The sequence below is a fragment of the Penicillium brevicompactum genome, assembly GCF_028827555.1.
Source record: "Penicillium brevicompactum strain IBT 35665 chromosome Unknown utg000003l_segment0_segment0, whole genome shotgun sequence".
Classification (NCBI taxonomy): domain Eukaryota; kingdom Fungi; phylum Ascomycota; class Eurotiomycetes; order Eurotiales; family Aspergillaceae; genus Penicillium; species Penicillium brevicompactum.
The window spans coordinates 2,212,346-2,239,219 of NW_026623206.1; the positions used below are offsets into that span (position 1 = coordinate 2,212,346).

At 49.9% G+C, this 26,874-nt stretch overlaps 13 protein-coding genes across 13 annotated transcripts; 6 read left to right on the top strand and 7 right to left on the bottom strand.

Annotated features, from left to right (window-relative positions):
• Positions 1 to 151: 151 nt before the first annotated feature.
• Positions 152 to 663, bottom strand: N7506_004724 (uncharacterized protein; the record flags this gene model as incomplete). Its single annotated transcript, XM_056954018.1, has 3 exons — positions 152 to 345; positions 411 to 474; positions 628 to 663. The coding sequence occupies 3 exons, from the start codon at positions 661 to 663 to the stop codon at positions 152 to 154; spliced, it is 294 nt and encodes a 97-aa protein (XP_056812907.1).
• A 2,870-nt stretch (positions 664 to 3,533) lies between these two features.
• N7506_004725 (uncharacterized protein) lies at positions 3,534 to 4,652 on the top strand (the record flags this gene model as incomplete). Its single annotated transcript, XM_056954019.1, has 3 exons — positions 3,534 to 3,572; positions 3,823 to 3,889; positions 3,946 to 4,652. 3 exons carry the CDS (start codon positions 3,534 to 3,536, stop codon positions 4,650 to 4,652), a joined length of 813 nt encoding a protein of 270 aa, XP_056812908.1.
• Positions 4,653 to 5,127: 475 nt separating this feature from the next.
• Positions 5,128 to 6,249, bottom strand: N7506_004726 (uncharacterized protein; the record flags this gene model as incomplete). The annotated part of the gene is made up of 2 exons (XM_056954020.1): positions 5,128 to 5,981; positions 6,021 to 6,249. 2 exons carry the CDS (start codon positions 6,247 to 6,249, stop codon positions 5,128 to 5,130), a joined length of 1,083 nt encoding a protein of 360 aa, XP_056812909.1.
• A 338-nt stretch (positions 6,250 to 6,587) lies between these two features.
• N7506_004727 (uncharacterized protein) lies at positions 6,588 to 8,998 on the bottom strand (the record flags this gene model as incomplete). The annotated part of the gene is made up of 4 exons (XM_056954021.1): positions 6,588 to 8,111; positions 8,195 to 8,697; positions 8,774 to 8,789; positions 8,909 to 8,998. The coding sequence occupies 4 exons, from the start codon at positions 8,996 to 8,998 to the stop codon at positions 6,588 to 6,590; spliced, it is 2,133 nt and encodes a 710-aa protein (XP_056812910.1).
• Positions 8,999 to 10,048: 1,050 nt separating this feature from the next.
• Positions 10,049 to 11,785, top strand: N7506_004728 (uncharacterized protein; the record flags this gene model as incomplete). The annotated part of the gene is made up of 4 exons (XM_056954022.1): positions 10,049 to 10,297; positions 10,386 to 10,880; positions 10,932 to 11,605; positions 11,692 to 11,785. 4 exons carry the CDS (start codon positions 10,049 to 10,051, stop codon positions 11,783 to 11,785), a joined length of 1,512 nt encoding a protein of 503 aa, XP_056812911.1.
• Positions 11,786 to 13,215: 1,430 nt separating this feature from the next.
• On the bottom strand, positions 13,216 to 14,333 carry N7506_004729 (fumarylacetoacetate hydrolase family protein; the record flags this gene model as incomplete). The annotated part of the gene is made up of 5 exons (XM_056954023.1): positions 13,216 to 13,420; positions 13,486 to 13,582; positions 13,649 to 13,964; positions 14,014 to 14,252; positions 14,306 to 14,333. The coding sequence occupies 5 exons, from the start codon at positions 14,331 to 14,333 to the stop codon at positions 13,216 to 13,218; spliced, it is 885 nt and encodes a 294-aa protein (XP_056812912.1).
• A 203-nt stretch (positions 14,334 to 14,536) lies between these two features.
• On the top strand, positions 14,537 to 15,001 carry N7506_004730 (uncharacterized protein; the record flags this gene model as incomplete). The annotated part of the gene is made up of 3 exons (XM_056954024.1): positions 14,537 to 14,666; positions 14,726 to 14,775; positions 14,828 to 15,001. 3 exons carry the CDS (start codon positions 14,537 to 14,539, stop codon positions 14,999 to 15,001), a joined length of 354 nt encoding a protein of 117 aa, XP_056812913.1.
• A 182-nt stretch (positions 15,002 to 15,183) lies between these two features.
• Positions 15,184 to 16,569, bottom strand: N7506_004731 (epoxide hydrolase family protein; the record flags this gene model as incomplete). Its single annotated transcript, XM_056954025.1, has 4 exons — positions 15,184 to 15,881; positions 15,937 to 16,134; positions 16,185 to 16,241; positions 16,299 to 16,569. 4 exons carry the CDS (start codon positions 16,567 to 16,569, stop codon positions 15,184 to 15,186), a joined length of 1,224 nt encoding a protein of 407 aa, XP_056812914.1.
• Positions 16,570 to 17,006: 437 nt separating this feature from the next.
• Positions 17,007 to 18,180, top strand: N7506_004732 (uncharacterized protein; the record flags this gene model as incomplete). The annotated part of the gene is made up of 6 exons (XM_056954026.1): positions 17,007 to 17,191; positions 17,244 to 17,283; positions 17,337 to 17,461; positions 17,552 to 17,747; positions 17,802 to 18,105; positions 18,158 to 18,180. The coding sequence occupies 6 exons, from the start codon at positions 17,007 to 17,009 to the stop codon at positions 18,178 to 18,180; spliced, it is 873 nt and encodes a 290-aa protein (XP_056812915.1).
• A 266-nt stretch (positions 18,181 to 18,446) lies between these two features.
• On the bottom strand, positions 18,447 to 21,647 carry N7506_004733 (uncharacterized protein; the record flags this gene model as incomplete). Its single annotated transcript, XM_056954027.1, has 1 exon — positions 18,447 to 21,647. The coding sequence occupies one exon, from the start codon at positions 21,645 to 21,647 to the stop codon at positions 18,447 to 18,449; it is 3,201 nt and encodes a 1,066-aa protein (XP_056812916.1).
• Positions 21,648 to 22,181: 534 nt separating this feature from the next.
• On the top strand, positions 22,182 to 23,698 carry rvb2 (RuvB family ATP-dependent DNA helicase reptin; the record flags this gene model as incomplete). The annotated part of the gene is made up of 4 exons (XM_056954028.1): positions 22,182 to 22,190; positions 22,241 to 22,414; positions 22,477 to 22,686; positions 22,745 to 23,698. The coding sequence occupies 4 exons, from the start codon at positions 22,182 to 22,184 to the stop codon at positions 23,696 to 23,698; spliced, it is 1,347 nt and encodes a 448-aa protein (XP_056812917.1).
• Positions 23,699 to 23,939: 241 nt separating this feature from the next.
• N7506_004735 (GYF domain-containing protein) lies at positions 23,940 to 25,274 on the bottom strand (the record flags this gene model as incomplete). The annotated part of the gene is made up of 1 exon (XM_056954029.1): positions 23,940 to 25,274. One exon carries the CDS (start codon positions 25,272 to 25,274, stop codon positions 23,940 to 23,942), a length of 1,335 nt encoding a protein of 444 aa, XP_056812918.1.
• Positions 25,275 to 25,507: 233 nt separating this feature from the next.
• On the top strand, positions 25,508 to 26,804 carry N7506_004736 (polyubiquitin-binding protein UFD1; the record flags this gene model as incomplete). Its single annotated transcript, XM_056954030.1, has 3 exons — positions 25,508 to 25,510; positions 25,564 to 25,881; positions 25,944 to 26,804. 3 exons carry the CDS (start codon positions 25,508 to 25,510, stop codon positions 26,802 to 26,804), a joined length of 1,182 nt encoding a protein of 393 aa, XP_056812919.1.
• Positions 26,805 to 26,874: the final 70 nt, after the last annotated feature.

Consider the following 26,874-nt stretch of genomic DNA (forward strand, 5'->3'; position numbering starts at 1 on the left):
ACACGCCTCCCATCACATAAAACCAGGACCATCACGAGGAAAGGAAGCCAATCGAAACCAGAGACCCGAAGCCACCATCTTGTTGACAAAGAGAAGTGACCTGTATGCGTTCGAGTCTGTGCACTGTGACAACCCCTCCAGCAAAATTCGACTAGTCGGAGTCGGTGTCCTCGGCGGTCGACTCGGCAGCCTTCGACGCAGCAGGTTTCGCAGCACGCTTAGCAGGCTTCTTAGCAGTAGAGGCAGTAGAGGCCTTGGTGGCAGTAGCGGCCTTGGCATCATCGGTGTTCTTCTGCAGCTGCTTCACAACATTGATGTGCTTCCGCAACGCGTTGATGCTGGTGTCTGCCAGTATCACATGAGCGTTAAAGGTCAAGATACGGTGGGGTGTAGGGCGAGACGATACTTACCACCGAGTTCCTTGGAAACGGCAGCCCAGTCAATAGTGTGGGTGGCATCGATTGCCAGCAAGAGCTAAGACAACGGTAAACTCATTAGTAAAACTGAATTGTGAGAACGGCCTTGCTCGGTGACCGGGGCCTCTTTTGATAGGCAAGTTTGAAAACATCGGTAGATTGTCTTGGTTGTAGACAGAGAACATGGGTTGCTATACTGGCTGTAACTCACCTCTTGCTCACGCTGCTGATCCCAAGCTCCAGGCATGTTGGATGAAGTTTGATGGTTAACTGATGAAAATGGGTTGTGGAGAGATGTGTGGTGGAGGAAATGGGGAGAGGAGAAAGTTGTGTGAAAGAGAAAATGAGAGAGTGAAAGAATATCGAGCTCCGAAAGCTATCGATTAAGGTAAGTCCGCGAGATGGTTTGGGACAAATACAATACTTTGACTATCTGTAAAGGTCTATCTCTAGTGACTGGAATACTTGACTATTAGAGTGACTCTCTACAGCCATACTTATAAGCTTAGCTCCGGGGGTACGCAGAGAGGATCGGCCCTAGTACGGAGTACCCAGTAGTGCATTCCCACTTCTTGGGGATCTACCAGTAGCCATGTCCCCCAAGACCCATAATTTCTAATTAGGGGGTAGAATGTCATAATGATTTAAAGCTAGAAGACCCTCGCAAGCTTTTTAAATAACTAATAAGTCTAAAGCTACTATCTAAGGTTACCAGGTAGATTCCAACCTTAGGCTAAATCTATCCCTACAGTAATGAATGAAGTATACCACATGGCTAGTATAGCTCACAAGACTAAATAAAATCCAATTTACCAAGCCACTCCAGGTTAGTTTCATTATAGTTATCACCGATCAGTGCCTCTTTTTCAGGTAATGCATTCGTCGCATGGTATGGCTTGCCTCTGAATGTTTCAGGACAATTTCAAGCTACACCAACTCTGCGCAGTATTACACGTGTCTCGGTACCTGATCTTCTCGCAACGGCCGAAACTCCCCTCGGATTTTAACCTAAGTTCTACCACCGCGATATGACCACAATTCTATACCCTTCCTTCCAATGTTGCATATTGATTACGCCCCTGGCCCCTTGATTGATCCCACCAACCAGAAGAAGGTCCTGCGCATTGGTAGAAATGATACACCTTGAACTTTTGCCTCATGAATATCAATAGCCATGAAGTGCATGACGTGAATAATGACCGGAATGACGACAAAAACCCGCCACGTTCAAGAGAGGGAGCGAATACGTGAAGCTGGCTAGATCCAAAAACAGCAATTGTCTGTAGGTTATAAAGAAGTTAGCAGGCCTGCAATAACCATAGGGGTATGTTCAGGCTCACTGTGCTACTCTGGTCATGATAATTGATGAGAGCGGAGTGTTACGCAGCCCAATGCCTATATGTTGATTTGCAACGCTGTTCACTCAGGGGGAAAAGTCAAAAGAAAAAGCGAAACATGGGAAACGATACCCAGGCCTTCTTTGTCGAAGATTTCCAAATTGGGACAAGAAGAAAAATGGAGGCATAGACCGCTTGGTCTATGCCCCCATGAGTACAATAATTAGGACCTAGATTGGTCTTGAAAGCCTCTCAGAGATCAGAGCTACGAGGATGGTTGATGAAAGCACGAGAAAAGCGAGCCTCGTCATCTATGAGTCTACTTCATGTTAACATGTTGGTCTTTCCTTATGTTTTCTGTGCGGGTGACCATGGGGCTGTTAATCCCAAGGATATTTACAGTCTTTTGATAACACAATGAATACTCTAAGGCTTTTCTGCTTACCTTTTGAACTACTACAATCTTCCTCAAGGTCGAGTGTTCTTTGTTCAATATGCCAAGAAATTTCCTATTTAGGAAGCTAATTAGGGCAACAAATTTGTTCCCAAACTTGAAAAGTCCACTTTCCGTGTTTTTGTTCTTTCAGCCAATCTATGTTGGTATGATACCACAGACCCACGTGAGCAAGGTCGGTTAGAACATTGGAGACGGGAAAACAGAATCATATCATTAGGTCGTATACCTTGATCATCCATGGATCCGTCCAAAGAACGTTTATAAGAACGTTCATCTATAGATCTACCAATAAGCGGACTATAAGATACCACTAGACACGACCAGTTATTATCGAATATGACTAGAATTGTCTCTAGGGTACCTATGATTCCTCTAGGTTTGGACTAGACTTCTTTCAGTAGATAAAGATCTTAAGTAAAGACTATACGACTTCGCGATGATATTTTTGCTAGACCGTCGCCGGTAATTACCGGTGCTCCAATCTTTTGACTGCGCCCATTGGTAGTTCAAAAGTAGTTAAAAGCTTTCGGAGTTTTGTGAGACCCATCAAATCACTGCACAGGTGATCGCGCGGTAGCGCAGCTCCGGGCTTGTATCTGTCTGTGGTCTTGCTTACAAGGAACCTTCTTTGTCCACAGATCTTAGTCAAATCTTGCATGTAAACAATCATACCCGAATAAACCTTTAGACTGTTGTTCTCTTCGGTTATCAGACTTGGTTATAAGATTCACAAAGAAGGCGGCCATGATATAAGAATAACCGCAACCGAAACGTCCCGCCGACACGTCGCGTTAAACCGTTGCATGAAAATAGTGATACATGTTTTATCATCCACAGGCTTAGGTAAAATACCGCTTTTCAGGCATGCAGGGTACTCATAAGTCATGATCAAATCACACAGGACTATCTCATCCATGAATTGAGTAAGAGGTAGCTCTAGTCCTTCACTAGTATACCTAATTCACTCGCCCTGGTGTGGACGTGTAGCGGGTGGCTAGCGGATGGCAAGCTATGTTTGCCCCTGCGACCTCTGGGCCGTGCAATGCTATCGACTCATTGTACCGAAAATTTCCTTCTGTTAACACTATTCCATGTATGTTAATATGATTTCTCGTATTCGTATTCGCAAACTTGTAGAGGACTCGCGTTCGGAAACGTCCAGTATATAGCGTGTTCTTTTAGGTCCAATGCTTCTCTCCTTCGCATATACGCAACTCTGCAACTTTCCAATCATTCTTCCACATCTTTCAAAGAACTTCAGGGACTAAAGTCCTACACCGAACTAACTCATACACTATCCTTCCGGGCTACGAAACCGCCAGAATGGGTAAAATCAAATGGGACAGCGCTGCTGACCAGATTGTACGTGACCTCTCCGGTATTCCACCGTCGCTTTACCGTCACTTCTCTCGGGCTCACAGATCGTGACACACACACATGTTGACTCTATCCATGTCACGTCACTTGCACTCAGACACGTCACTTTCCTCGCACTTCTCTTCATCAAAAACTGCATGCCTTGCCTGATTGCCTTGCCTTCCAAAATCACGCAGCGTGCACTGTGCTTATCAACTATTTCCACCCACCTTGCACTAACAAACCACGTTTATAGCTCTTGACCAAGATTCTCGAGACATCCGAGATCAGCGTTGATGTCCAACGTGTGGCCGACGCATGGCGTAAGTCATTCAGTTAACAGACCGACAAACAACAAACTTGCTAACGTGTTTGATAGCCGCCAACGAGGAGGACAAGCCCACTCCTCGAGCAATCAAGGAACGAATCAACAAGATCAAGGAGCTCAGCAAGCGTGCTCGAACCGGTGCTCCAGGAGCTATTAGCCCAAACACTCCTAAGAAGAGAGCTCCTCGCAAGACTCCCAACAGTGGAGCAACTCCGGCCCGCAAGAGGGGCAGAGTTTCTCAGGCACAGAGAGCCAAGGATGCAAAGATGGCCTCGCAACGTGCTGTGGAACATTATTCGGAGAGCAGCGAGAATGAGGAGATTGAGGACGACGATGACAGCGAGGTAGAAGAGATTCTCCAGGTCAATATCAAGCGCGAAAAGCACGGCAATGATAACGCAGCCAAGATCAAGCGCGAGGATCAGGAGAAAGGTGATGAAAAGTTTGCCCTCGCAAAGATGATCAAGGAGGATGAGAACGAGATCAGCGTTCCCAATACTATCCGATTTGTGACCATCAACGATGAGCAGATTGGTGAGATGAGACGCAAAGTCGATTCGAAGAAGCGCAAGATCACCGAGGAAGAAGAAGAGGCTCTCTTTGCTGATCCTATCCCCATTCTCTCCAGCCCGGAACAGGAGTCTAAGATGGACACTAGCCCTGATGCAACATCTTTGAATCCTGCTTCGAACGAAGAGTCCGCTGAAGCTGAATCTCCGGAGTGGTATCCCATGGGGAAGCCACTCCTCAACAATTAATTTGAATCACCTCAAGTGCTAAAATTGCACATTGAGGCGAGGTCGTGGGGGCGTTTCTTTCAAGTTTGATATCCAGGTCCTCATATCGAGAGTTGACAATTCCTTTCACGATGTACGTCACGCGCGGTGAATATCCCCTTTTTTTATATCGATGAACGGAAGGTTCAATACAGGGAGCGTGACGGGAATTTCAGACGGTACAAAATCGAAAAGCACAAAAAGGCAGGTTGATCGGGGAGGGTTGATTAATCTCAAGCATAGTGGAATATACAAAATATCCGTCTGCTTCTGCTCGACTGTAGAGACTTTACTAGTTTGAGGATGATTCATGGTGGATGAGACTTGAGTATGAGATTATGCTGTTGATATCGAAGGGTTGAAGATCAAAACAAGATCAATTGCAAAAACTACTGAGGTTGTTGCACGGCAGTGGCAGCAGTTCTAAGGTTGTACTGCGAGATGTGATCTTCCGCAATTAACGAACCCTTCTCGATATCTTAGTGGGAGTGTTGGGCAGCTCATCGGGATCAGATGGATACAGCGTGTCACTGTCTTCTGAAACCGCTTCGTGTGACCTTTGCAAAACGTTCGCGGTCTCCTTGGACATTTCATTTGGAGGATCACCGTCCACTACCAAACGTTTACGTTTGAGGGTACCCGGTTTCGTCGAATGACGATCCCCAAATGTGCGTGGCAGAGATGGCGAATTAGTGGGACCAGGTAAGACACCCCGAGATGCGGTTGAGAGTCGCGGGTGGTCCAGTCTCTGGGCGGGGAGATTGTTCCGTCTATTAGACGCGGGTGCATCATGCCTCTTTCGAGGATGTCGAGGAATTTTGGCAATGTTTTGAGTTTGTTTCGTATGCTTTGCTGCATCGGGAAACAAGGCTCTCCGTGTCAGATCACCGAAGACTGAAGGGCTTCTCTCACACTCAGAGGACCCCGGTCTATCAACGCAAAGCGAGTTTGACGGTGTTTGGCCTTGCTCCAGAGTGGATCGAGATTCGTCTGCTGAGTTTAGGCCGTGTACTATGGAGCCACTGGAGTCATCTAGAGCAGGCTCAATTGCCGATTGCTCGTTGCTGGTCTGTTCGACACAAGAGCTAGGTCCGTCAGGTATCGGTAATTGAGCATCTGGCCCTGACCCCATAATCTTCCTTCTCACAGATAACCACGAGTATTCTCGTCCAGTGCATTGCTGAAAACGAGTTGCGAGGTAGACCCAGAACTTCTTCACAGGTATCTGTCCCTCTGGAATGGAAGGTGATTCAAGCTCATAGAGGCGTCGCAGAACATTTTCTTGCGCAAGCGTGAGTTTCTTGCCACGTCCTGTAGCCGGCCTTTTTCAATCAAGATATCGGCGAGTACGGCCCCATGTGCCGAGGCAAGACCTATCGGCGGCTCCGTGGTTGCCGGCATCGGTTCGTCGATGCAGGGGTGGAGAGAGGATCATTGAGCCTGGTTGAATGACGTTTGGTGTGAAAACACTGCTTGAATCTGCGACTTGCACTTCGAGTCCTTGCATGTGGCTAGTTTCGAATGTGACCCACAGGCCGGAGGCTGAAGATTCCCAGTGAGTCCACGCGGCAACTTGCATGAAGTGAGCCTAAAGTGGATTGTGGGGATCGCGCGACGCAGCGCGTCACGACGCGTCTGTCAGGCGTCGAAGTCACGTGACTGACACCTACTGTGGGGATAAAATGGGGACTTGGCGGTGGGGATCTAACCTCATTTGGCATTGATGTGGGGCCCTGCCAAAGTGGCAAGAACGGAAAACTATATGAGAGCACCGCAAACGCCGAAAGCACCGCGGATGCCGCGTCAAAAGCACAGCACACATAACGTAAAGATAATTCATAATTCATACCAAAAGTCACTGAAAAAGAATACACACGCTCAAAACTCCACACCAGGCCAAGAGAGAGAGAGAGCAATTTAATGACACAACTCAATCCACTGGGCAACGATATCCTCCATATCATGCGCAATACCCCACTGCGAAGACAAACACCGGAAGAGCTTCTGGATAGAGTTCAACTCATACAGCAAGTTACGTCCATCGAAGCTATTGAATTTCCCTTCAATGAACTGACTCGTCTCAGACCCGGAGGGCAGCTTTGAGCTATCATGGCCAAAGGCGAGATCAGTGTGTGAAAGCAGAACCTCCTGCCAGTCAATCTCACGCGGGTAACTCGCACAAGGTTGACCACAAAGTGCGAAAACGACATAGATAGTCGCTGCTGCAAAGAGTGAGCTGGGCATATGCACCACATGAGCACGACCACGCGGTAATTTCTCGACAATGTCTTGGATCGACATGGCATGGAGGGCGGCGCGGCGCGCATCGTCCGTATCTACCCATTCCCATAAATCAAATCCGGGGCGAACGGTTCTAGAGCCGCCGGAGAAATGTTGTAGGATGTTGTAACGGGAACAGATGTGACGAGAGAGGACGGTGGAGTCGATCATTGTGTCTAGACAGAGTGTGTGCCAGCGAAGAAGGATCTCGAGCCGTTCCTCGGATGTGAAGTGGATGCTCATTGCTATTGTTTCGTGAACTTGGGCTAGGGCTCGGCGGATATCTGTCTGACCGGGGACGCCGACGGCGAGGTCGTTGTCATCGCAGTCCGAGATCAATGATTGAAGGCCCTCGAGAACGACACGAAGTCCAAAGGCGGAGAACCGATGGTCGAGTGGACGGAAGTTGCTGACTGGTGGAAAGAGGGCGCGGAAGATCACGCGGAAAGAGGACCTGCTGGGGTTATGAGAGAGCATTTCGCCAAGCCATTCATCGGCGGTTCTGGCTTCAAACGGTGCTTCACTGCTTGGAAGGAAGAGTGGATTTGCTACGTGTCTGGCTGAGACCGCGTCGCCGGACATTTGAGCTACGAGACCATCCAACACATGATAGGCCAGTAGGGCACGTTGTTGAATCTCACGGGCTGCCCAGATCCTCCACTGGTGTTCTTTTTCTGCCACAGAAGCAGTTGTCGACGGAAGGTTTTCCATGGAATATGGCTCGCTGTCGTACATGCCACAATGCCGAGCCCAGAAAAAGCCCAGCGGGCGGAAGACCTGGCTAGTGGTTCGAACTGCTCGGTTCTTGGATAGTGCTCCATATACCTGACCCAAAAGGGCGGTGATAATCAGCTGAACACCTTTGCAGGCATCGTATGGCCCTTTGTGAGTGATGAGGGATTGCCAGGAGGTTGCGAGTGCTGTGTGTGCTAGCCGCCATAAAACTTCACCCTTGGCAACCGAGTCTTTCGGGCCCAAGTACAAAGATCCAATAGCGATCGCATTCAAGAGCAGGGCGTGTGTGCATTCTTTGAATATGAATGTTGCGCGATGTAAGATTGGAAATGTGGGTATGAAACGACAGAAGAACAGATGAAGACATTCGTCAAGGAAAACCGATGTGATCGATGTGGCTTTGACGGCAGCAGTGACGCTTGAAGACTATATCAGTCAGGCATCAGTTTGAGAAATTCCCATCTCTCTTTCAAAATCACGATGGTCTCCTTGCTAGCTTTCTTGCTTACCGAGCTTGTCACCATTTCCGCTAAATCCTGAACCGCTTTGTGTCCACCACCAGGTGGCATTGTGCCAATTGAAGAGCCACGGTCACTGAAGGAGCTCGGAGAGCCAAACGTCATACTATGAACGTCTTGCACCACAGGTGGAAAAGGCAAGGTCCCAAGGGGCATCTGCCACTGATCTGTCGTGTCTGACGACATCAAGCTCTGGAACAGGTTCTCCGAGTCCGGCCAGATCAAGGTCAGATCCAACTCTGAAGCGGCATGCATGCTAGTATCACCGGAAGCCTCATCCCACGATTGACTCGTGGCGGAAGTAGATAAATCCACTGGTGAGACGCTGTTGGTATTCCATGAAGCAACAGATCCTACAGAAGGCTGTGGCAAGGGACCCGAGTCAGAGTTTCCATCCATGGAACGAGTATGTAGCTTCTCGTGCCGAGTAAGGGCATCTTGACGGGCAAAGGGCCGTCGACACTCTTTGCAGACGAAGGGCTTAGATCCCGTGTCTAAAACATTGCATTAGTCTCATGGCATAGACCCAGAACGTGATATTGAGCATATCAGTGTGTCGGCAGAACATACGAGAGCGTTCATGTCTCTACAGGGTATTAGTAATAGTCCTAAGATCTCTTGTTGTTCCCGAGTCCCCGGTGGGGAAGCCGGATACTAGTATGGGAAGGGGAAGGCGTGAAGGGCACTGAAGATCTATTGACTAACCTTTAGGTGCTCAGCTTTCGAAAAGCCCTTTTGACATGCTCGACATATCAGCTTCTTGGTCGACGCCGTTGGTGTCTCCATTGTAGACATATGTCAATGTGAAGAAGGAGGATCTGTTGGGTTTGTGGGGAAGTGATTGTGGGGTGTGGGACTGCTTATGCGAGCACGGATTTACATTTTGCAACGTTCGGGTTTAACCACCATTTCTGGCTGGATTTATTTCTAATTATAGGTAAAGTCTATGCAGACAACTATTTTCAGCAGTTCTTTTGCATTCGATGACTCTCAGTCAGTATTCATGTAGTGATGATATATGACGTGGGAAGTTCGTGGGGGACTACAAGGGGGAAATGAAGAGAAGGCACTCTGCGGAGAAGCCGAGTGGGACGAGCGTGGCAATACCGCGGCAGCGTGGCAAGAACCCGCCACTCGGCTCAACAAGGATTAATGCGCATAGTTGTGCTCAGACCTAGGCTGATGTGATGGGATTGCACGGCTTGCAGAGGAAGAACAAATACCGCGGTGAGTGTTTCCAGTTTCCCCAGAGAAAAATTGAAGGGAACTGGAGGCAAGATATGGAGACGCGTACCCCAGAGAGATTGCGCCAAGACGTCAGAATGGAGTAGGTTTCGGTACTTGGCTCGGGCTGGGAGCCGTTCTTCATAGTAAACGACCCCGTCGGGTAGCCGGCCTCAATTGCCATCCCTCGCCCTACCCCATAATGCCTGGTAAGTGGAGATGAATCGTGTACTCTGGGTTTCTAAGCAAGCGAGCGCTCTCCGCATGATCCACGCGAATGGTGCGCGGAGCCGAGATGAACGGAGAATACCCCAGGTGAAGTAAATCCGAGTGCCGTGGCCTTAGCGGCTTGGCTATGCACACTCACTTCGGGATTTTCGCTGGCTTTCACTTTGGGTCGTTCAGTCCCCCAGGTCAATTCTCTCCTCTCTAGACCTGCTCATCTTCTTGACTTCACTTCTTGACTCTGCATACCTTTCATTAGTATTCGTACATCTTCAACGGTTTTTTGGGGATCCCTACCTACCTCTCCCCTGTCTTGTTTCAAACCTTGTTTCAGAAAGGGGACTTGAAGCCCTACACTGCTTGTTTCAATCCTTGATCCCCTCGAATTCCATCAGCATGACATCCCTCGAATTACAACAGACTTCATCTCGTGGAGATGGTATCGAGCAGGTGCCAGGCACCAAAGCCGATATTGATCTCATCGAGAGTGCCGGTCATGGACGAGCAGCCACCTACGAAGAATCGGTGGCTGCTCGTCTACCAAAAGCCCATCGTGACTTTCTGTTAGAGCGACATGGGACACTGGAGCTTGATCCTATTCCTGGGATGAGCGCAGCCGATCCTTACAATTGGCCTTCATGGAAGGTAAGTCTAACCCCCAGCAAAAGTCGTGCAGAAATCACGCAGACACAAATTACCTCTTTGGGCAGAGTTCTGATGCATGAAGGTATAGAAAATGATGAACCTTATCCTTGTGGCGTTCCACGCCTGCATGGGCACATTTACCGCCGCTGCCATCATTCCCGCCTATTCTGACATCGCCAAGGAGCTTGGCGTCTCTGTCCAAGACGCCAGTTATTTGACTTCTTTGCAAATCGCGATTCTGGGAGGTGCTCCTCTGTTCTGGAAGCCTTTGTCAAACCGATATGGGCGACGACCGATCTTCCTCCTTTCTCTCATCTGCAGTCTGGTTTGTAACATCGGCTGTGCCAAGTCCACGGACTATGCGTCGCTTGCCGCTTGTCGTGCACTCGTGGCATTCTTCATCTCTCCCGCTTCTGCCATCGGTAGTGCAGTCGTGATGGAGACGACTTTCAAGAAAGATCGCGCCCGTTATATGGGTGTCTGGACCCTGATGATCACCCTGGGCGTTCCGATCGGACCTTTCATCTTTGGTTTCGTGTGCTACCGCGCAGGGTACCACTGGATCTACTGGATCCTCGCTATGGTCAGTAAATCCTCTCCAGTATCTGTTTCCCATTAGCTAACCGACATACAGATCAACGGTGGCCAGTTCATCCTGTATCTGTTCTTCGGTCCTGAAACTCGCTACCTCGGCGGCGGCGTAGACAACAAGTCCGCTCGTAAGATCGAGTACATGTCACTGCGACGAATTGACCCCACACCATTCTCATGGTACGAGTTCATCCGCCCACTGACCATGGCCCGCCACCCCTCCATCCTCATTCCAGCCTGCGCATACGCCATGGTCTTCCTCTTCGGTAGCATTCTCGCAACAGTCGAGGTCCCCCAGCTCCTGGAAAAGAAATTCGAATTGAACGCCGAGCAACTAGGCCTCCAGTTCCTGGGTGTGATCATCGGATCCGTAATCGGCGAACAAATGGGCGGCGTGCTATCCGATTTCTGGATGAGTCGTCGCTCTCGTCGCATCGACCGCAAGGCAGAGCCCGAATACCGTCTCTGGCTCAGCTACTTCGGCTTCGCGCTGACCATCATCGGTATGATTGTGTTCCTGGTCTGCACGCAGACATCGCCTAGCGGGCACTGGAACGTAACCCCCATCATTGGAACTGCGATCGGCGCTGTTGGAAACCAACTTGTGACGACCGTGATGATCACCTATGCTGTCGACTGCTTCCCGCAGGAGGCGGCAAGCATCGGTGTGTTTGTCACTTTTGTGCGACAGATTTGGGGTTTCCTTGGTCCCTTCTGGTATGTGTCTTCATCCTTGATTCTCAGTTTCATCGCTAACAGGTCAGGTTCTCTGCCATGTTCGAGAACGTCGGCATCGCTCCCAGCGCGGGTATTGGGTCGGCCATGGTCGTCGTTGTCAGCGTCATCCCCACTATCTTCCTTCAATGGAAGGGCCAGGCGTGGCGTAAGGAGGAGTAGATGATCACGACGATGATGGGAATAATGATGATTCCAATCTTGTAGGAACTTTCGTGATTTTCGGCTTCGGATTTTTGAGCGTCGGTGGGAATCGTCCGGGTTCGGGTTCGGGTCTAGAGAGATTCGGCATCGGACTCGGCATGGTACTTCGGGATCGCACATAGAATGACGCATAGCACATTCAACCCCCTTTGCATCAACATCACAAAGAAACATCGAAATGAAGTAGGGTATAGTGTGAAGTGTCCAAGTAACGTATGGAGGGTGGGATGAGAAACTTAAAAGTGTATAAACATGCAGATCTGATACCTCAGGTGTCTGTGATGTTTGCACATCCAACAAGGCGACAGATTCGATGAGAAACCAAGCGTGAAGGCAGCATGTTGCACAGAAAAGAGTCGAGTAATAAAGTCTCAACAGGAAAAAGAATAAAAGGGCAGATTATCTTTTGATAGAAGAAAAAAGAGAAAGAAAACTTCGAACGGGATATAGGCCGGTACACCGACCCGATAATATCCCGTAGCGCTGAAATCGAACCACCGCGGGCGAGGCAGGCCCACGAGGTGCCAGATCAGATGTCGTCGGGATGTCAGATCGGCTCGCTGGCTAAACGTTTCCAAGCGCTAGATCGACCACGGCATGATCGTAGCTATCAGTATACTCTATCTTCAGATTTGATGTACTGTATACATTGTGCTCTATGTGACTTTTGTACCTTCTATAGCAACTATGTACTTTGTATAGAGAGCAAAAATACTATGGCTTCTATGTCACTTCAGCATAAACTTCCGCCCAAAACCTACCAAGCAAAATTGGCACGCCAAGAGATAAGATATCTGCAGGGCAGGCGGGTTAGACTTACTCCGCCGAGGGAAAAAGTTATATCCCGTCAAGCTCTGTGATTGGTCCAAGCTTTGTATATTCTCGGGGAGTTTCAATTAGCAACTTCAGATAATGATTGCTCTTGGTTTTTACACAGGGACTACGTTTTCTACTCCGATGACGGAAACTGCTTTGAGCTCCGGTCATGGTACATGTGGCCGGTAATCCCCCCAAAATGCAGCTTGATGGGAGACATCTACTAGACATGAGAAGCTTCAAAATGACTCGGTATAAGCTGCAGTAGCCTTCGAAAGGTTGAAGCCCTATACTATCAAAAGTTGGCATCCAAGGTTTCGAGGTCGTTATTTCTACAGTGTTCATACTCAACGGTAATGGATATTCTCTAAAGACATTCGAGGTATTTAGAAGTTTAGCTGGAATAGAGGGTCATCCTACCCAATCGATGGATACCTTTTGGCGTCGAGATTATACAAGTAGCTGTGGCAGGCTTCCAACCTTGGAAGGTTGCTACCTGATTTGATTTCCAGTAAAATTCTCATTGAAGAGCTTGAAGACTTTAATGCTGTATGTATAATTTTAGACTATGACTACTGGTGCTCGATCTTGTTGATGAGAGTACCAATGTGGGGAAGCAGCTCAACAGCAAACTCATCTCCGGCTTTGATGAACTCCTTAGGATTCTTGGCTGCGCCAACACCAGGAGGTGTACCGGTCAGGATGATGGTACCAGCAGGCAGGGTAGTGCCTTGGGAAAGGAAGCTGACTAGCTGGGGAACGCTGAAGATCAGGTCACTGCGAAGGATAAAATGTTAGCGATTCTCCCCTTCTCAGTAGAAAAAACGATGGTCAAAACTTACGTGAGAGGGCAGTCCTGCATCACACGGCCACTCTTGAGGCCGCGGATTTGCAGCTTGGTAACGTCGGGGATGAGAGCAGCTGAGGCAAGAACAGGGCCTAGCAATACGAAGTCAGTAAGGAAGGCACGAGAATGTGAAATCATCTGGAGCAACATAAACATACCAATTGGGCATGCGCCATCAAAGCCCTTTGAGAAGGACCACTGGCTCTGATTCATCTGGGAAGTGCGACTTGACACGTCGTTGGCAGCAGTGTATCCAAGTACGTAATCGAGGGCCTCTTCCTCAGACACATCTTTAGCATCACGGCCAATGACAATGACCAATTCAGACTCATAGTCGCCGGTATTATCCTGCTGGGTAATCTTAGGCAGAACAGTTGGCGCAGGCCATGGGTCTGCCAGAGAGCTAGATGGCTTCATGAAAAGAGTTGGCACATCGGGAATTGGCAGGGACATCTCCTTTGCGTGGGAGGCATACTATCGAAATTCAGCATGCTGTATGAGTGTATCAAATGAGGAAACTCACGTTCAATCCAATACAACGAATAGTTCCAATCTCGGATTGCGCCAAGGGAGAGAGAACGCGCGAGATTGTCTCGGTCGCGTCAGTGATCTGGCCAGGGCTCAGAACCGAAGTTCCAGAGAAGGGATGCACAGCAACCTCCTGGCCTTGGTAAAGTGCCAATCCGACATCCAACTTAGGGTCGACGGGCTCTCCAATCAGAACCTTGGAGGGGTTGGACTTGGGGACGAAGCGCACCAGGCCTATATCATTCAATTAGCTTGCTACTCATCACACTGAAGTTCGACCATCTTACGCGAAAAGGTAGATGCGATTTTCGACATGGCGATTGTGTTTGGTGAGGGGGAAGGGCGCGATTGGAGATTAAGAAGCATGTCTCGACCGATAGCGGAGTAAATCTACCCCGAGGGATAAGCCGGAGGGGCACCTCCCACATTGTGGAGAAGCAGTGGCGACGCGATTAAATGCGACAGAATCCCCGCGGATTTCGCGATTCTGCGATTTCAAATTTCTCAAATTTCTCAAAATGTCTGCCAAGGGTCCCTTCCACCTCGTTACTGTCAACACCGCACCAGAGCGCGCGAAGCGCCTCATCGGCCGCGTTGCCGAGGCCCTGAAGGATCGGTACACTATCGTCCACGTCGATAACTGTGAAAGTAAGCACACCCAATAAAGGATCATGCCTTGTGAATTAGAACACAACTAACAACTACAGAGATCGACGAGGTCGAGGCCAAGGTTAAGCAACACAACCCTGAAGTTCTGGTGAGTTGCGCTCGGGAATTCCGAGCAACCGCCGAGGCTAACAGTGCTATAGTTCAGCGCCTCGATGTGGTCCGCCGAAGAGGCCCAGCAGATTCACGAGATTGCTCGTTCCGTCCGTCCTGACATCAAGCTCCATGCCATCCCCGAAGGCTTGCAGGTTGAGCGAGGCCCGGACGCCATTGTGGAATATTTGTGTGAGAAGGTCCCCGTGCTGCTGGACAGCTAGATTATATTTATAAACACAAAATCTGAGCTCTAGCAGCTTCTTTGAATACCAAGTCCTCGCATTCATTAAACCCTTCTGGTCAATTTATAAATTATCTGGTAGTTTGTAATCAGCAGAGCCCCTTGAGGTCGAGCGTCAACCCGAAGAAGTCGCTTTTAATAGAGAACTCTCGTGCATGTCCCTTAGTACCCCTCATTGCCAGCAACAGCCGGATAACAAGGACCACCTTTCTTAAACATGCCCCGTAAATCATCGACAATAACCTGGGGAACTTCCCAGGCAGCAAAGTGCCCACCGTTGGCATGTTCACTCTCCCAGACCAACGGCCCTAACACACCCGCCCAGGTACTAGGCACAACACTAATCTCACGCGGAAGGTGTGCAACCCCAAGCTTTACCGGGATATGCCCCAGCAAATCCTCGAGCGACTTACCCTTAGTCGGACCAGCATGTATGGACTCGTAGTAGATGCGGACGCTCGCCGCCGGTCCCGCGGTAGAGAACCAGTAAATCGAAACCCAAGTCAAGATCTCATCGTCTGTCCATGGATACGAGTCTGTCCAATCGTGAAGCTTTTCGTAGATCCATGATAGTAGTGCGACAGGACTGTCATGCAGTGCTATGCCGATGGTTTGCGGTTTGGTGCTTTGTAATTTGTTGTATCCGAAGCCCTCGGTATCGAACCATTTGGAGCGCTCGAGACCTTTCTTTTCTCGTTCTTTGTATGGGACTAGTGTGTGCTGTATTGCCAGTAAGGGGTTAATGGCGAATTTGGGGGGTCTGGCGAGCACGCTGTTGATGTGGGATGCTTGACAGTGCTCTGGATATAGATGTCCAATGAATCTGGTGATCCAGAATCCCCAGTCACCTCCTTGAGTGACTAGCATGCGGCGAGGTAGGTTCGGTGATTGGAATTATCTTTTGATAAAACTTACCGTATTTGTCATAGCCAAGTTTGATCATGAGCTTGTTTAGAGCTTCGGCATACTGTGCGAGTCCAAATCCACGTCGAGTGACGCCGGAGGAGAATCCAAAATTGGGTAGCGATGGCGCTACAATGTGGAAGCCGGGGTTGCTTTCATCCCCTTTCAGCAGAGGGAGGAGTTTCAAGACTTCCATGAAGGATCCAGGCCCTTTGAGAGAGATTAAGCACTGCACCATGTCAGATAAGAATGGAACTTACATCCATGGATGAATAAGAGGGGAATTGCCGCCTTGTTGGTGTTGATTTGATGAACGTCTAGATTATAAGGCATGAGTTTTCAAACCGTCTGATCAAATGATGGCTGGCACTCACAGTGGATATCCAAAGTACCAAATCCATCCACATCGACCTGTGTTTGATATTGTGGTACTTCATTCAATTTTGCTTCCGCTTTACGCCAGTCGAAGCCATTTTTCCAATGCTCCACAAGGCGCTGGATTTCCTTGACTGGTGTTCCAAAGTCCCAAAGATTCTGCTCATCAGACTCAAGCTGGGTGGGCAACCGTGCCAAAGCTAGACGTTGCTGCAGATCTTTGAGGGCATCATCAGCAACGGAGATGGTGTACGGTTGAGGGTCTGTCATATTGAAATTGTGGGCAAACCTCAACTTCTACGAGGACACATTTTACGCCTTTAAATACGGGCTTGTCCCGTCTATCGCATGATTGCCAAGCAGGATGAAGTCATGCATATGTGAGTAAGCCTTATCCCCTCACTTTGTGTGATGCATTTGGATGTTGTATTTGTAATCTCCAGAGTCTCGACTCACAGCACAGACCGTAAGCCTGCAGAGTTTAAAAAGAATCTGGGGTAGATCGGCAGACATAGACAGCTAATTGCACAAGTCACTGGCAGAGTGTATCTGGGGGCGTACCTCCACCTGAGATGGTGGGCCCGTAGGCAGTGCCCAGCGCCCGCGCCCGGTCGGCGACGCGCTTTGTTTAGTCAGCGGATTATCCCGACGACGGAGCTTGGCATCTCGCAAGTCCAGCTTTGCCCTTTGTCAACTTGCTTTCAACAATGTTTTCGTTCCGGGCGGTCAGTCGAGGAGCAGCAGGCCTGCGGGCCTTCTCTACAGCTCGTAAAATGCAAGCCGAGCTGGCGTACCAGGTGTTCGGACCGGAAAACGGTGAAGCTGTCCGAAAGCCCATTCTGATCCTGCACGGTCTGTTTGGGTCAAAACAAAACAACAGAAGTATTGGAAAGTAAGTGGTCGGTCAACACTTCTATTCATGCACGGGATATTGACATGGGCAGGGCATTGGCGCGGGATCTCAAATGCCAAATCTTCGCCCTGGTGAGTTTCCCGGATCGTGCGGAATAAATATCCAATGCTGAATATTGGCTCAGGATCTGCGGAATCATGGCCAGTCCTTCCATGCACAGGAGCACAACTATAGTGTCATGGCCGAAGATATCCAGGAGTTCATTGATCAGCAGAAGCTAGACAAATGCGTCTTGATTGGCCACTCCATGTACGTGACTGCACCGCGGATTGACAAACCCCCAATCAAACGGACCACTATCAAAGGGCCTGCTTTGTCCTACCGCTGACTCAAACAAAGGGGCGCCAAGGCCGCCATGGCGGTAGCTCTCCGCTCACCAGAACGTGTCTCAGCTCTTATCCCGGTAGACAATGCGCCGGTGAACGCGGCTCTGAAAAGCGACTTCCCGAAATATGTCAGGGGTATGCAGAAAGTAGAGGCGGAGAAGGTCTCCAAGCAATCGGATGCCAGCAAGATTCTCGAAGATTACGAAGAGGTAATGCTTAATGGCTCATTCAGTCGTGCTTACCAAAATTCTAACGTTCGACAGTCCCTTCCTATTCGCCAATTCCTTCTTACAAACCTCGTCAGATCAGAGGAGGATAATACTCTGAAGTTCCGTGTCCCGCTTTCGGTCATCGGCCGCTCGCTGGACAACATGGCTGATTTCCCATTCAAAGAATCGGATAATCTACAATATAACGGGCCCACGCTGTTTGTCCGTGGTACCAAGTCCGGATATGTGTCGGATGATACAGTGCCGGCGATAAAGAAGTTCTTCCCTAACGCCAAGATCGCCGACGTTGAGGCGGGTCACTGGCTGATTTCCGAGAACCCAGAAGCTTTCCGACAAGGTAAGACCCAACCGTCATCTATACGAGTTATATACTTACGATCTATAAATAGCCGTGGTGAAATTCCTGGAATGAAGGGACTGGACGCTGATTGGCCGATGAATGGTCATGTGACTTATTGAATAGACTGATAGATGGGTGGGTGTAGAAAGCAGTCCACCTAGCTCGGGGTATTGGTAAAGAAATTCGTGTAAAAGTAGACCGCCAGCAGGAAGTTAATGTTCGGATGTTGAACGAGTCGAGTATTCAAACGTATGTTCGATCCTCGGTGAAACGTGTGCCCCTTGCAGCCACTTGTCGGTGACAACGTAGGGGTATCGAGTACTGTTTCAGGCCTCGTCCTATCCAACCTTACGCTTCTTAATCGCCGATCCTGTGGCGCCGAGAGAGTTTCTGCTTGCTTTCTTTGCCTGCCTTCTTTCCTCCTTTCTCTGCCTTTTCTCTGCCTCTGCTCTTAATCGCTCTTTCTCCTGACTTCCCTTATCTTCTTCCTCGGTGTTGTCATCCTTCCTGGCAGAAGAGCTGGAGTCTGCAACAGAACGAGCGGGAGAACTGGGATCAGGCGAGGATCCTATCACCACTGGTGAGCTAGGTTTGCTTGTTCCAGATTCAGGCCCCGTGGATTCTCGGCGGCGCTTTTTCAGATCTTGTACAGGGCGAGGCGAAGGAATGTTCCCGACTGGAATTCTGGAGGCAAGGGAATTCCGTTGTGTTGGCTGCTTTGCCGAGGAACCAGAGGGGGCGGAAGAGGTTTTGTCTTGACTGATTGGCGGTGCCTTTGGCTTCTTGGGAGATATTGTGTGACTGCCAAGGTGAGGTGGGCTAGGGGCACTAGTGGGCGCCACAGCTGCGCCGCGCACTTTCAACCCGCTTGTCAGAGGCTGCTTTGAACGGGACCCAACACGTTGGTCTATTGGATCATCGCTTTCCAGGTCTGCCACCTTGTCCTCGACTGATCTCAATCGTCTGTTAAAGCCGTTCATTAAATCGGTTTGCTGGAGTCTCTGTAGTTGCTCGTCGAACGAGGTCAGTTTTGCGAACATGCTTCCCATGTCGACTCCAAGGTCTTCCAGCTGTTTTTGCATTTTCGGAAGGTCTTCCCTGACCTTGGTATCCGTGGATTCGACGGACGCGGTGAATCCCTCCAATACCTGCAAGCGTCGTTCGCATTTGCCATTCCAGAGTACACGGGCAGTATCTGAGCGGTTCAGTTCATCCATCTCCGTCTGGATTTTGTCAGCGCGGGAGTCGACAGCGGCGATTTCTTTCATAGCATCCTCGAAGGTCGGCCCGAGACTATCAACATCCTGGTTTTTGAGATCTTCGTGTTTCCCCTTCAGTTCATCGAGGCTTTCAGAAAGTTGTTCGATGCAGCTGTTCTGAGTCGCGACCATGTTCGTCACATCACTGGATTCTTGGAGCATGGCTCTTAACTGATCACCGTGTTGCCCAATGTTCGATTTCAGAGGTTCGATTTCATCTTCAAGCATGGCTCGTAACTGATCACTGTGTTGCGCAACGTTCGATTTCAGAGGCCCGATTTCATTTTCCAGCATGGTTTGTAACCGATCGCTGTATTGCGCAACGTTGGATTTCAGAGGTCCGATTTCACTTGCAATCAAAGCATTAAGTTGGTCAGCTGATAGTCTCTTTTCCTGCGGATTTTGCGTTTCCGGTTGAGTCTTTTCCTGAGAACCTCGTTTTTCCGAATCTGCCTTTACTGCATCGAGAATTTTCTGCATTGCTTTGAGACGTCCCTCGAATTGCACCGTCTTTTCCTTGACATTGCCCAACTCTGTTTCACGGGATGACAACCTTTCGTTTAGTTGTCCGACAGAGGGATACATTTTTTGCATCTCTTGTGCCATTTGATTGACCAAATAACCCGTGGTAAGGTTCGTGTATCGGGACTCCAGTGAGCGAAGGGCGATGATATTGGTGTTGACGAGTCCGTCCAAACGTTTGGAAGCGCCACCGAGATGTTCCATCGTATTCTCGCACTTTTGCACTCTTGCTGGAAGTTGGGACAGAGGTTCGATTTTCCTTTCAATCTCCTGTATGACGGAAGTATGAAGCTGGTTGTGGATTTGATCTCTCATGCCTTCGTATTCATTCTTGGTGGCCATGTTTTCATTCATGTTATCTCTTAAACCATGTAGCATTCTGTGCATGCTCCCGAATTTGCCGTTCAAGTTATTATGCTCGGATTTTTGCGTGTCGACCTTGGAGACAACCTCTTCCAATGTGTGCAGATATTTCTTCTGGAAGTCCGAATGGATTTGGACTATGTCACCCAACATCTTTTCATGCTTCAAGCTCATTTCGGTGAGTTTGTCGTACTTCCCAGCGAGTTCTGGATCTGAAGCGACCTGGGGGGTTGTCGTGACTGTTCTGCCATTCTGTTCTCGTAATTTGAGCACCAAAGACTCCAGGTGTTGCTCTTGAGCAGCGATCTGTTGCGAATTTTGATGTTTTTGGGCTTCATAGTTCACCGAGGCAATGTCGTTTGCATTATTATTGACGAGAGCCTGGGAATTGGTTGAGAGGCTCGACACTTTTCTGCTGGCATCTGAAACTGCGTCTCGGGATTGATTTTCAAAGGTCGCCAAGCTGTTCTTCAATTCGTTGATTCGTCTCTCATGTTCCTCATGAGCAACCTTGATCGAATCTTCGGCATTTTCTATCCCTTTCTGACAAAGAGTGTACTGTTCTTGATTGCTGTTGACGGCAGCGTGTAACTGACGTTCTAGCTCAGGGAGCTGAGATCCCATTGTCCTCTCCTCAGTGGCACATGAGTCCACTGAGGCTGCGATTTTGCGCATCAGGTCCATCACCTCAGGCGTGATATCGGACTTCTGCTGCAGGAGCTGAAGATCGCTCTCCATCCTGCTTATCGCAGCTCGTGACTCTTGCACCTCCTCAGCAGTTGCGCCAGAGGGAACTCCAGCGGAGCTCTTCATCTTGGCTTGCTGAGACTCCAGTTCATCGACCCTCTGACGAAGTTGTTCGACATCAGGATGTGGCTGTGACTTTGACAACGCTCCATTGTAATGAGCTTCTGATTGATCAAATATTGCTCCCTGGTGAGCAATCACTTTCATATGCCTGGCCAGTTCATCTTTAGCCCTCTCAAGCTGATGCTGGTATGTCGTGACGGTGCTCGAGAACTGTTGAAACTGGGTTGCCCTTTGTAATCCTTTGGTAAGAGTGGCGATTTCTTTCTCAAGTCTCACCCTCTCATCTTCGGATTTGCTGAGTCTCACTGCAGACTTGACCAACTCAGATATGGAAGGCGCGTCCCCGCGATTCGGCGTAGTTGGAGCTTCGGAAGGCCTGGAAATGGTGCCACCTTTCGGTGCTGGAGCAGATACGACTGGTGACGGAGCAGACAAAGCTGAAGCCGTGACCGGGGACGTGGGTGCTGTTCTCGGAGGTCGACGAGGATCACGTTCGGGGGCTGTGAGAGTAGCGAGTCCAGCGAGACGCGGTGGAGCTGGTCCTCCTAACCGCTTGGGGGAGCCAACAGCCATCGTATTGGCCATATTCCCTGAGCTGCACTGGTTGCGAAATACTCATGATAGGATATTCGCTATCTCAGTGAAGCAAAGGTGACGACACCGACGAGCTTGCTAAACTCGACCCCAAGTGATCCCCTTCCAAAACAATTCACCAGATATCACGCTCAATTCAAATAGTAATCTGTGGAGAGTCTTCGAGGAAAAATAGATAAAACTTGGGGCGGTTGACACGTGCGGACGTGGAGCGTGCAGACGCGAAGTGGTGGATAGAGGAGGAGTAGATGTAGCGCAGAGTTGCGGGGGTAGAAGAGAAAAAAGGAGTTGAGTGCAAAAAGGGAAAGAGGCGAGAGAAGTACAAACGCCCGAGTGAAATTAGCTGGGTTTTTATACCGCCAGGCAATGTCGAAAAAAGTAATCGTCAAACACATTCTTTGTTTTATTCTGCCGGGCGGGCGGGCGGTGCCCCTACAGTCCTGTCTCGTTTGCGTTTTTAGAGCTCCGGCGAACATCATCCACTTTTTACCCCAGTCCCAGACATTGCGCTGAACAATTACCGAAATGGCTGTAGTCAGTTCAACTTACTTCTCGTTCCAGGATATCTTGCTGACCTTGCATAGCCAATCTCGACCGTCGCAGAGAGCAAGGAGCTCCGGGGACTCAACCTCATCGCCGCTCATTCGCATATCAGAGGACTCGGTGTCGATGTCGACTCTTTACAACCCCGGACATCATCCCAAGGCCTTGTGGGCCAGGAAAAGGCCCGGAAAGCTGCGGCGGTGATCTTGCAGATGGTGAGGGAAGGGAAGATTGCTGGACGTGCAGTCCTGATCGCAGGACCCCCAGCACAGGAAAGACAGCAATCGCGATGGGAATGGCACAATCGCTTGGTCCGGATGTACCGTTCACGATGCTCGCCGCGTCTGAAATCTTCTCCATGGAGATGTCTAAGACCGAGGCCTTGACTCAGGCTTTCCGAAAGTCTATCGGTGTGCGCATTAAAGAAGAGAGTGAGATTATTGAGGGTGAAGTTGTCGAGATCCAGATTGATCGCAGCGTCACTGGCGTGAGTTTACCATTGATGTCAATACCTTTGCATTGGTATGAATGCTAACTGGCCGCAGGGCAATAAACAAGGAAAGCTCACAATCAAGACCACCGATATGGAAACAATTTACGATATGGGAACCAAGATGATCGACTCGATGACCAAGGAGCGTGTGATGGCAGGAGATGTTATTTCGATCGACAAGTCCTCCGGCAAGATCACCAAGCTCGGCCGATCCTACGCGCGCTCTCGCGACTACGATGCCATGGGCGCCGATACTAAGTTCGTCCAATGCCCCGAAGGCGAACTCCAGGTCCGCAAGGAGATTGTCCACACCGTCAGCCTCCACGAAATCGATGTCATCAACTCGCGCTCACAAGGCTTCCTTGCCCTTTTCTCCGGCGACACAGGCGAGATTCGCAGTGAGGTTCGGGATCAGATCAACACCAAGGTCGCCGAGTGGAAGGAAGAGGGCAAAGCAGAGATCATCCCTGGTGTCCTGTTCATTGACGAGGTTCACATGCTTGACATTGAATGCTTCTCCTACATCAACCGTGCCCTCGAGGCCGAGCTAGCTCCTATTGTCATTATGGCCAGCAACCGTGGCCAGGCTCGCATCCGCGGAACCACATATACTTCTCCTCATGGTCTTCCTCTTGATTTCCTTGACCGTGTTGTCATTGTCAGCACAGCGCTGTACTCCGGCGATGAGATTCGTCAAATCCTCGCCATCCGAGCCCAGGAAGAAGAGATCGATCTCTCACCCGATGCTCTGGCCCTTCTCACTAAGATTGGTCAGGAGTCAAACCTGCGCTACGCCAGCAACATCATTACTACCTCTCATCTCCTGACCCAAAAACGCAAGGCCAAGGAAGTGAGTGTTGATGATGTCCAGCGCAGTTACCGACTGTTCTACGATCCCGCTCGAAGCGTGAACTTCATCAACCAATATGAACAACGCTTTATCGGTGACCAAGGCACCGTCAGCTTCACTGTTGGCGCCAATGGCGATGCGATGGAGCTCTCTTAATTTTACTCATGTCAAGTACTTGCGGGGATAAAACTACACCGGATCTTTTGAGTTATTTTTTTTTTGATTTTTCAGTGACATCGAATGATGTATGATAGGATTGGCGCTTGTTGAGGTTGATTTGGGCCTTTGGAATTCAATTGCGGCCCTCTCTTTTCTGAGGTCCATATTAATATTTCACATATAGTATAGCTCCAGATGTTTTATTGTAGCCAGCCGACATGGCTGATCGTATGGGATATCACAAGAACTCGACAGTGCTGCTCCAAGGTCCAGGGTCGCCGGCACGTCGAAATTCGACACCTTCGCCAAAGTAGCCGGCGTTCTTCCACGAGTCCATCATTGCGCCGTCATATGGCCCATTGATGATTCCTCCATCACGCGCATCAGACCACCTGTATTCCCACATAGCTGGTCCTTGCTCTGTCTGTTCTTGCTCAGATGGAGGATCGACCCACGTTTCACCTGTCTCGGTACGATATTGTCGGGTGAGGACTTCGCGCTCAGTATCATAGATTTGCTCTTGGCCTCGGCCCATCAAGATGTCAGCAGCCCCAGTAACGGCATCGATTGCCTTCTTCCGGGCTACCTCGTTGGGGTCCTCTTCCGCCATCTCGGTGTCTTCGGAGACGCTCTTTTTGTTCTTTTTGTTCTGCCACTTGGGTTTCCGGCGAAGGCCCTTGCCCAGTCGAGCCAGCGCTTCGAGTATCGTCTCGCCGCGTTCCAGGTTGGTGATGAGAGTTGTCAAAATATCGGCTGTCAGAACGCTATCGTTTTCACGGTCTTTGGCTTTCCGCTCTTGGTCGCGCTGGTCGGCAGCTTCTTTGGCTTTCTTGATGTCTGTTTTGGACACACCATCCAACCATGAGTCGTGAACCGCGTCCGGGTCGACGGCTTTGCGAACGTAATTGCCTGTCTCGTCGAATCTGCCCTCTTCCTGCTCGGTGGTCATGTTGAAGGCATCAAGAAGGGGCGCATGCTTCTTTTTCGCGCCAGCCCCAAGCTCCTTGTCCACCTCGTCCGCTCGCGCGCGTTCTTCTTCTCCAATTTCACTGCCACTCCCATCCTCATCGTCGTCATTGTCGTTGACACCCTTGTTCAGATCGATATTAACCCCTCCCCCGCTTTTGGAGGAAGCAACCTGACCCTCAATCTCGTCATCTCGTAGAAAGCGAACGGACTTTTTGTTTTTGTGCAAAGCTTCATCGCCGTCCACTTCCTCCTCGCCAAAATCCTCCTGTAGCTCGGCAAACATGTCATCATCATCGGCGTCTTGCTTGTCTTGCTTGCGCTTGGATTTCTCCTCTGTGCGCGCGCCGAACCCTTCGTTGTCGCTGTCTGAATCGTAACCGTCGAGGTTGACGGCTTTGCGCCTGATTTGCTGGCCCCGGCGGCCAATCTCATCGGCGTCTAGAACTGCATCTTCCTCGGGAGCATCGGCAGCGAGGGCTGAGGGGTTGCGAAGATCGAAGCGCGGCTTCTTATGTTCCGAAGAATCCTCCGGGTTGGCATCATAGTGGGTGCCGGTAAAATCTTCGCCGCTGCGCTTCGAGTGGGGATAGGAGGAGCTCGACATCGCGGCGACCAAATTGATTCTCAACTGAGAGCAAATTCAATATATGCCTTCTGGTCAAAATGCGTCGTTGAGCTGTTCGGCAGAGAGCTGTCTGGGGTCGGAGCGGAAAATCATGGCGGAACCAACTGCGTCACCGACGATGATCCAGAAGGCGGCATTATACCTCAAATAAATCCAAAGCTTACTGTTCACTTCTCTTTCAACCTCTCTCTTACCAAATTTTGATATTCGATATGGTAGGACCATCGTTTCTTTGACCTCCAGCTCTTACATTAACTCTTTATCTTAGTACCGACCTGGTTACTGGTCCGACGACCCTATGGACGGCGTCTTAGGCTCTGGTCTGGCCCGCGGCGGTGGTGCTGCACGCCGCTTCGATGAATATTACCGCTGCTATCCTGTCGCCATGCTGCCTGGTCCCGAGAGGGAGAATGTCAACCATGGTGGCAAGGTCATTATGCCTCCAAGTGCATTGGACAAGCTTACCCGACTTCACATTACTTATCCGATGATGTTCGAGCTCCACAATGGCGCAAAGGGAAGGAATACACATGCGGGTGTCTTGGAGTTCATTGCCGAGGAAGGAAAGATTTATCTACCATTTTGGGTAAGCATGTCAGGACCCTTGATATTTGCACTTTCGGAGTACTAAGACTCGACTTTTTACAGCTGATGCAAACATTATTGCTCGAGCCCGGTGACCTCCTCCAGATTAAATCGACGGACCTCCCTCCCGGCCAGTTTATCAAGCTTCAAGCACAGTCAACCTCCTTCCTCGATATTAGCGACCCCAAGGCCGTTCTTGAAAATGCGTTTCGGAACTTCTCGTGCCTCAGCAAAGGCGATGTTTTCACATTCGGATACAATGATCAAGTCTATGAGATGGCGGTGCTGGAAACCAAACCATCTGGTTCCAAAAATGCAGTTTCGGTGCTAGAAACTGATCTGGAGGTTGACTTCGCTACTCCCGTCGGGTACGAAGAGCCACAACGCACAAGCGGCACCAGCACGCCTGGCAGCGCTGTCGGGGGTGGTAAACTTCCAGCCGGTGGATTATTGCACCCCCATGGTAGCATGGCGCAATCAATTAACTACCCGGCCATCGCGCCCGAGGCTACCGATGCCGCGGCGGGTGCCCGCGCTGCCTCCTCCAACTTCTTGACCGGTGGACAACGTCTAAATGCGAAGAAAGGCAGCAAGGCCCCGACTCCAAACCCCTCCACGCCCACTCCTGGTGCATCGGGCTCCCAAAACCCTCCCGCTCGCAGGGTCAATGGCCCGCAACCCCTCCGACTTCCACCTAATCAGCTCTTCTTCGGATATACCATCAAACCAGCTAAGCCTAGAGATGAAAACGGCCAGGTCATTCCAGATGATCAGCCCAAGTTCCAAGGAATTGGCCAGACGTTACGAGGAAAGAGAAAGGACCTTGCTGACTCCGCCACCGCCTCTGGTAGCGAAGCTGAGAGTCAGAAGGGCAAGGAAAGTGCCAAGAAATCTGACGGCGGACGGACCCTGGGGAAACGCTAATGGCCTCCCTTTTATTTGCCTACGCTTATGACATGGTCTGTCTGGTTTAGATGGGCGTCTTCAGATCTTA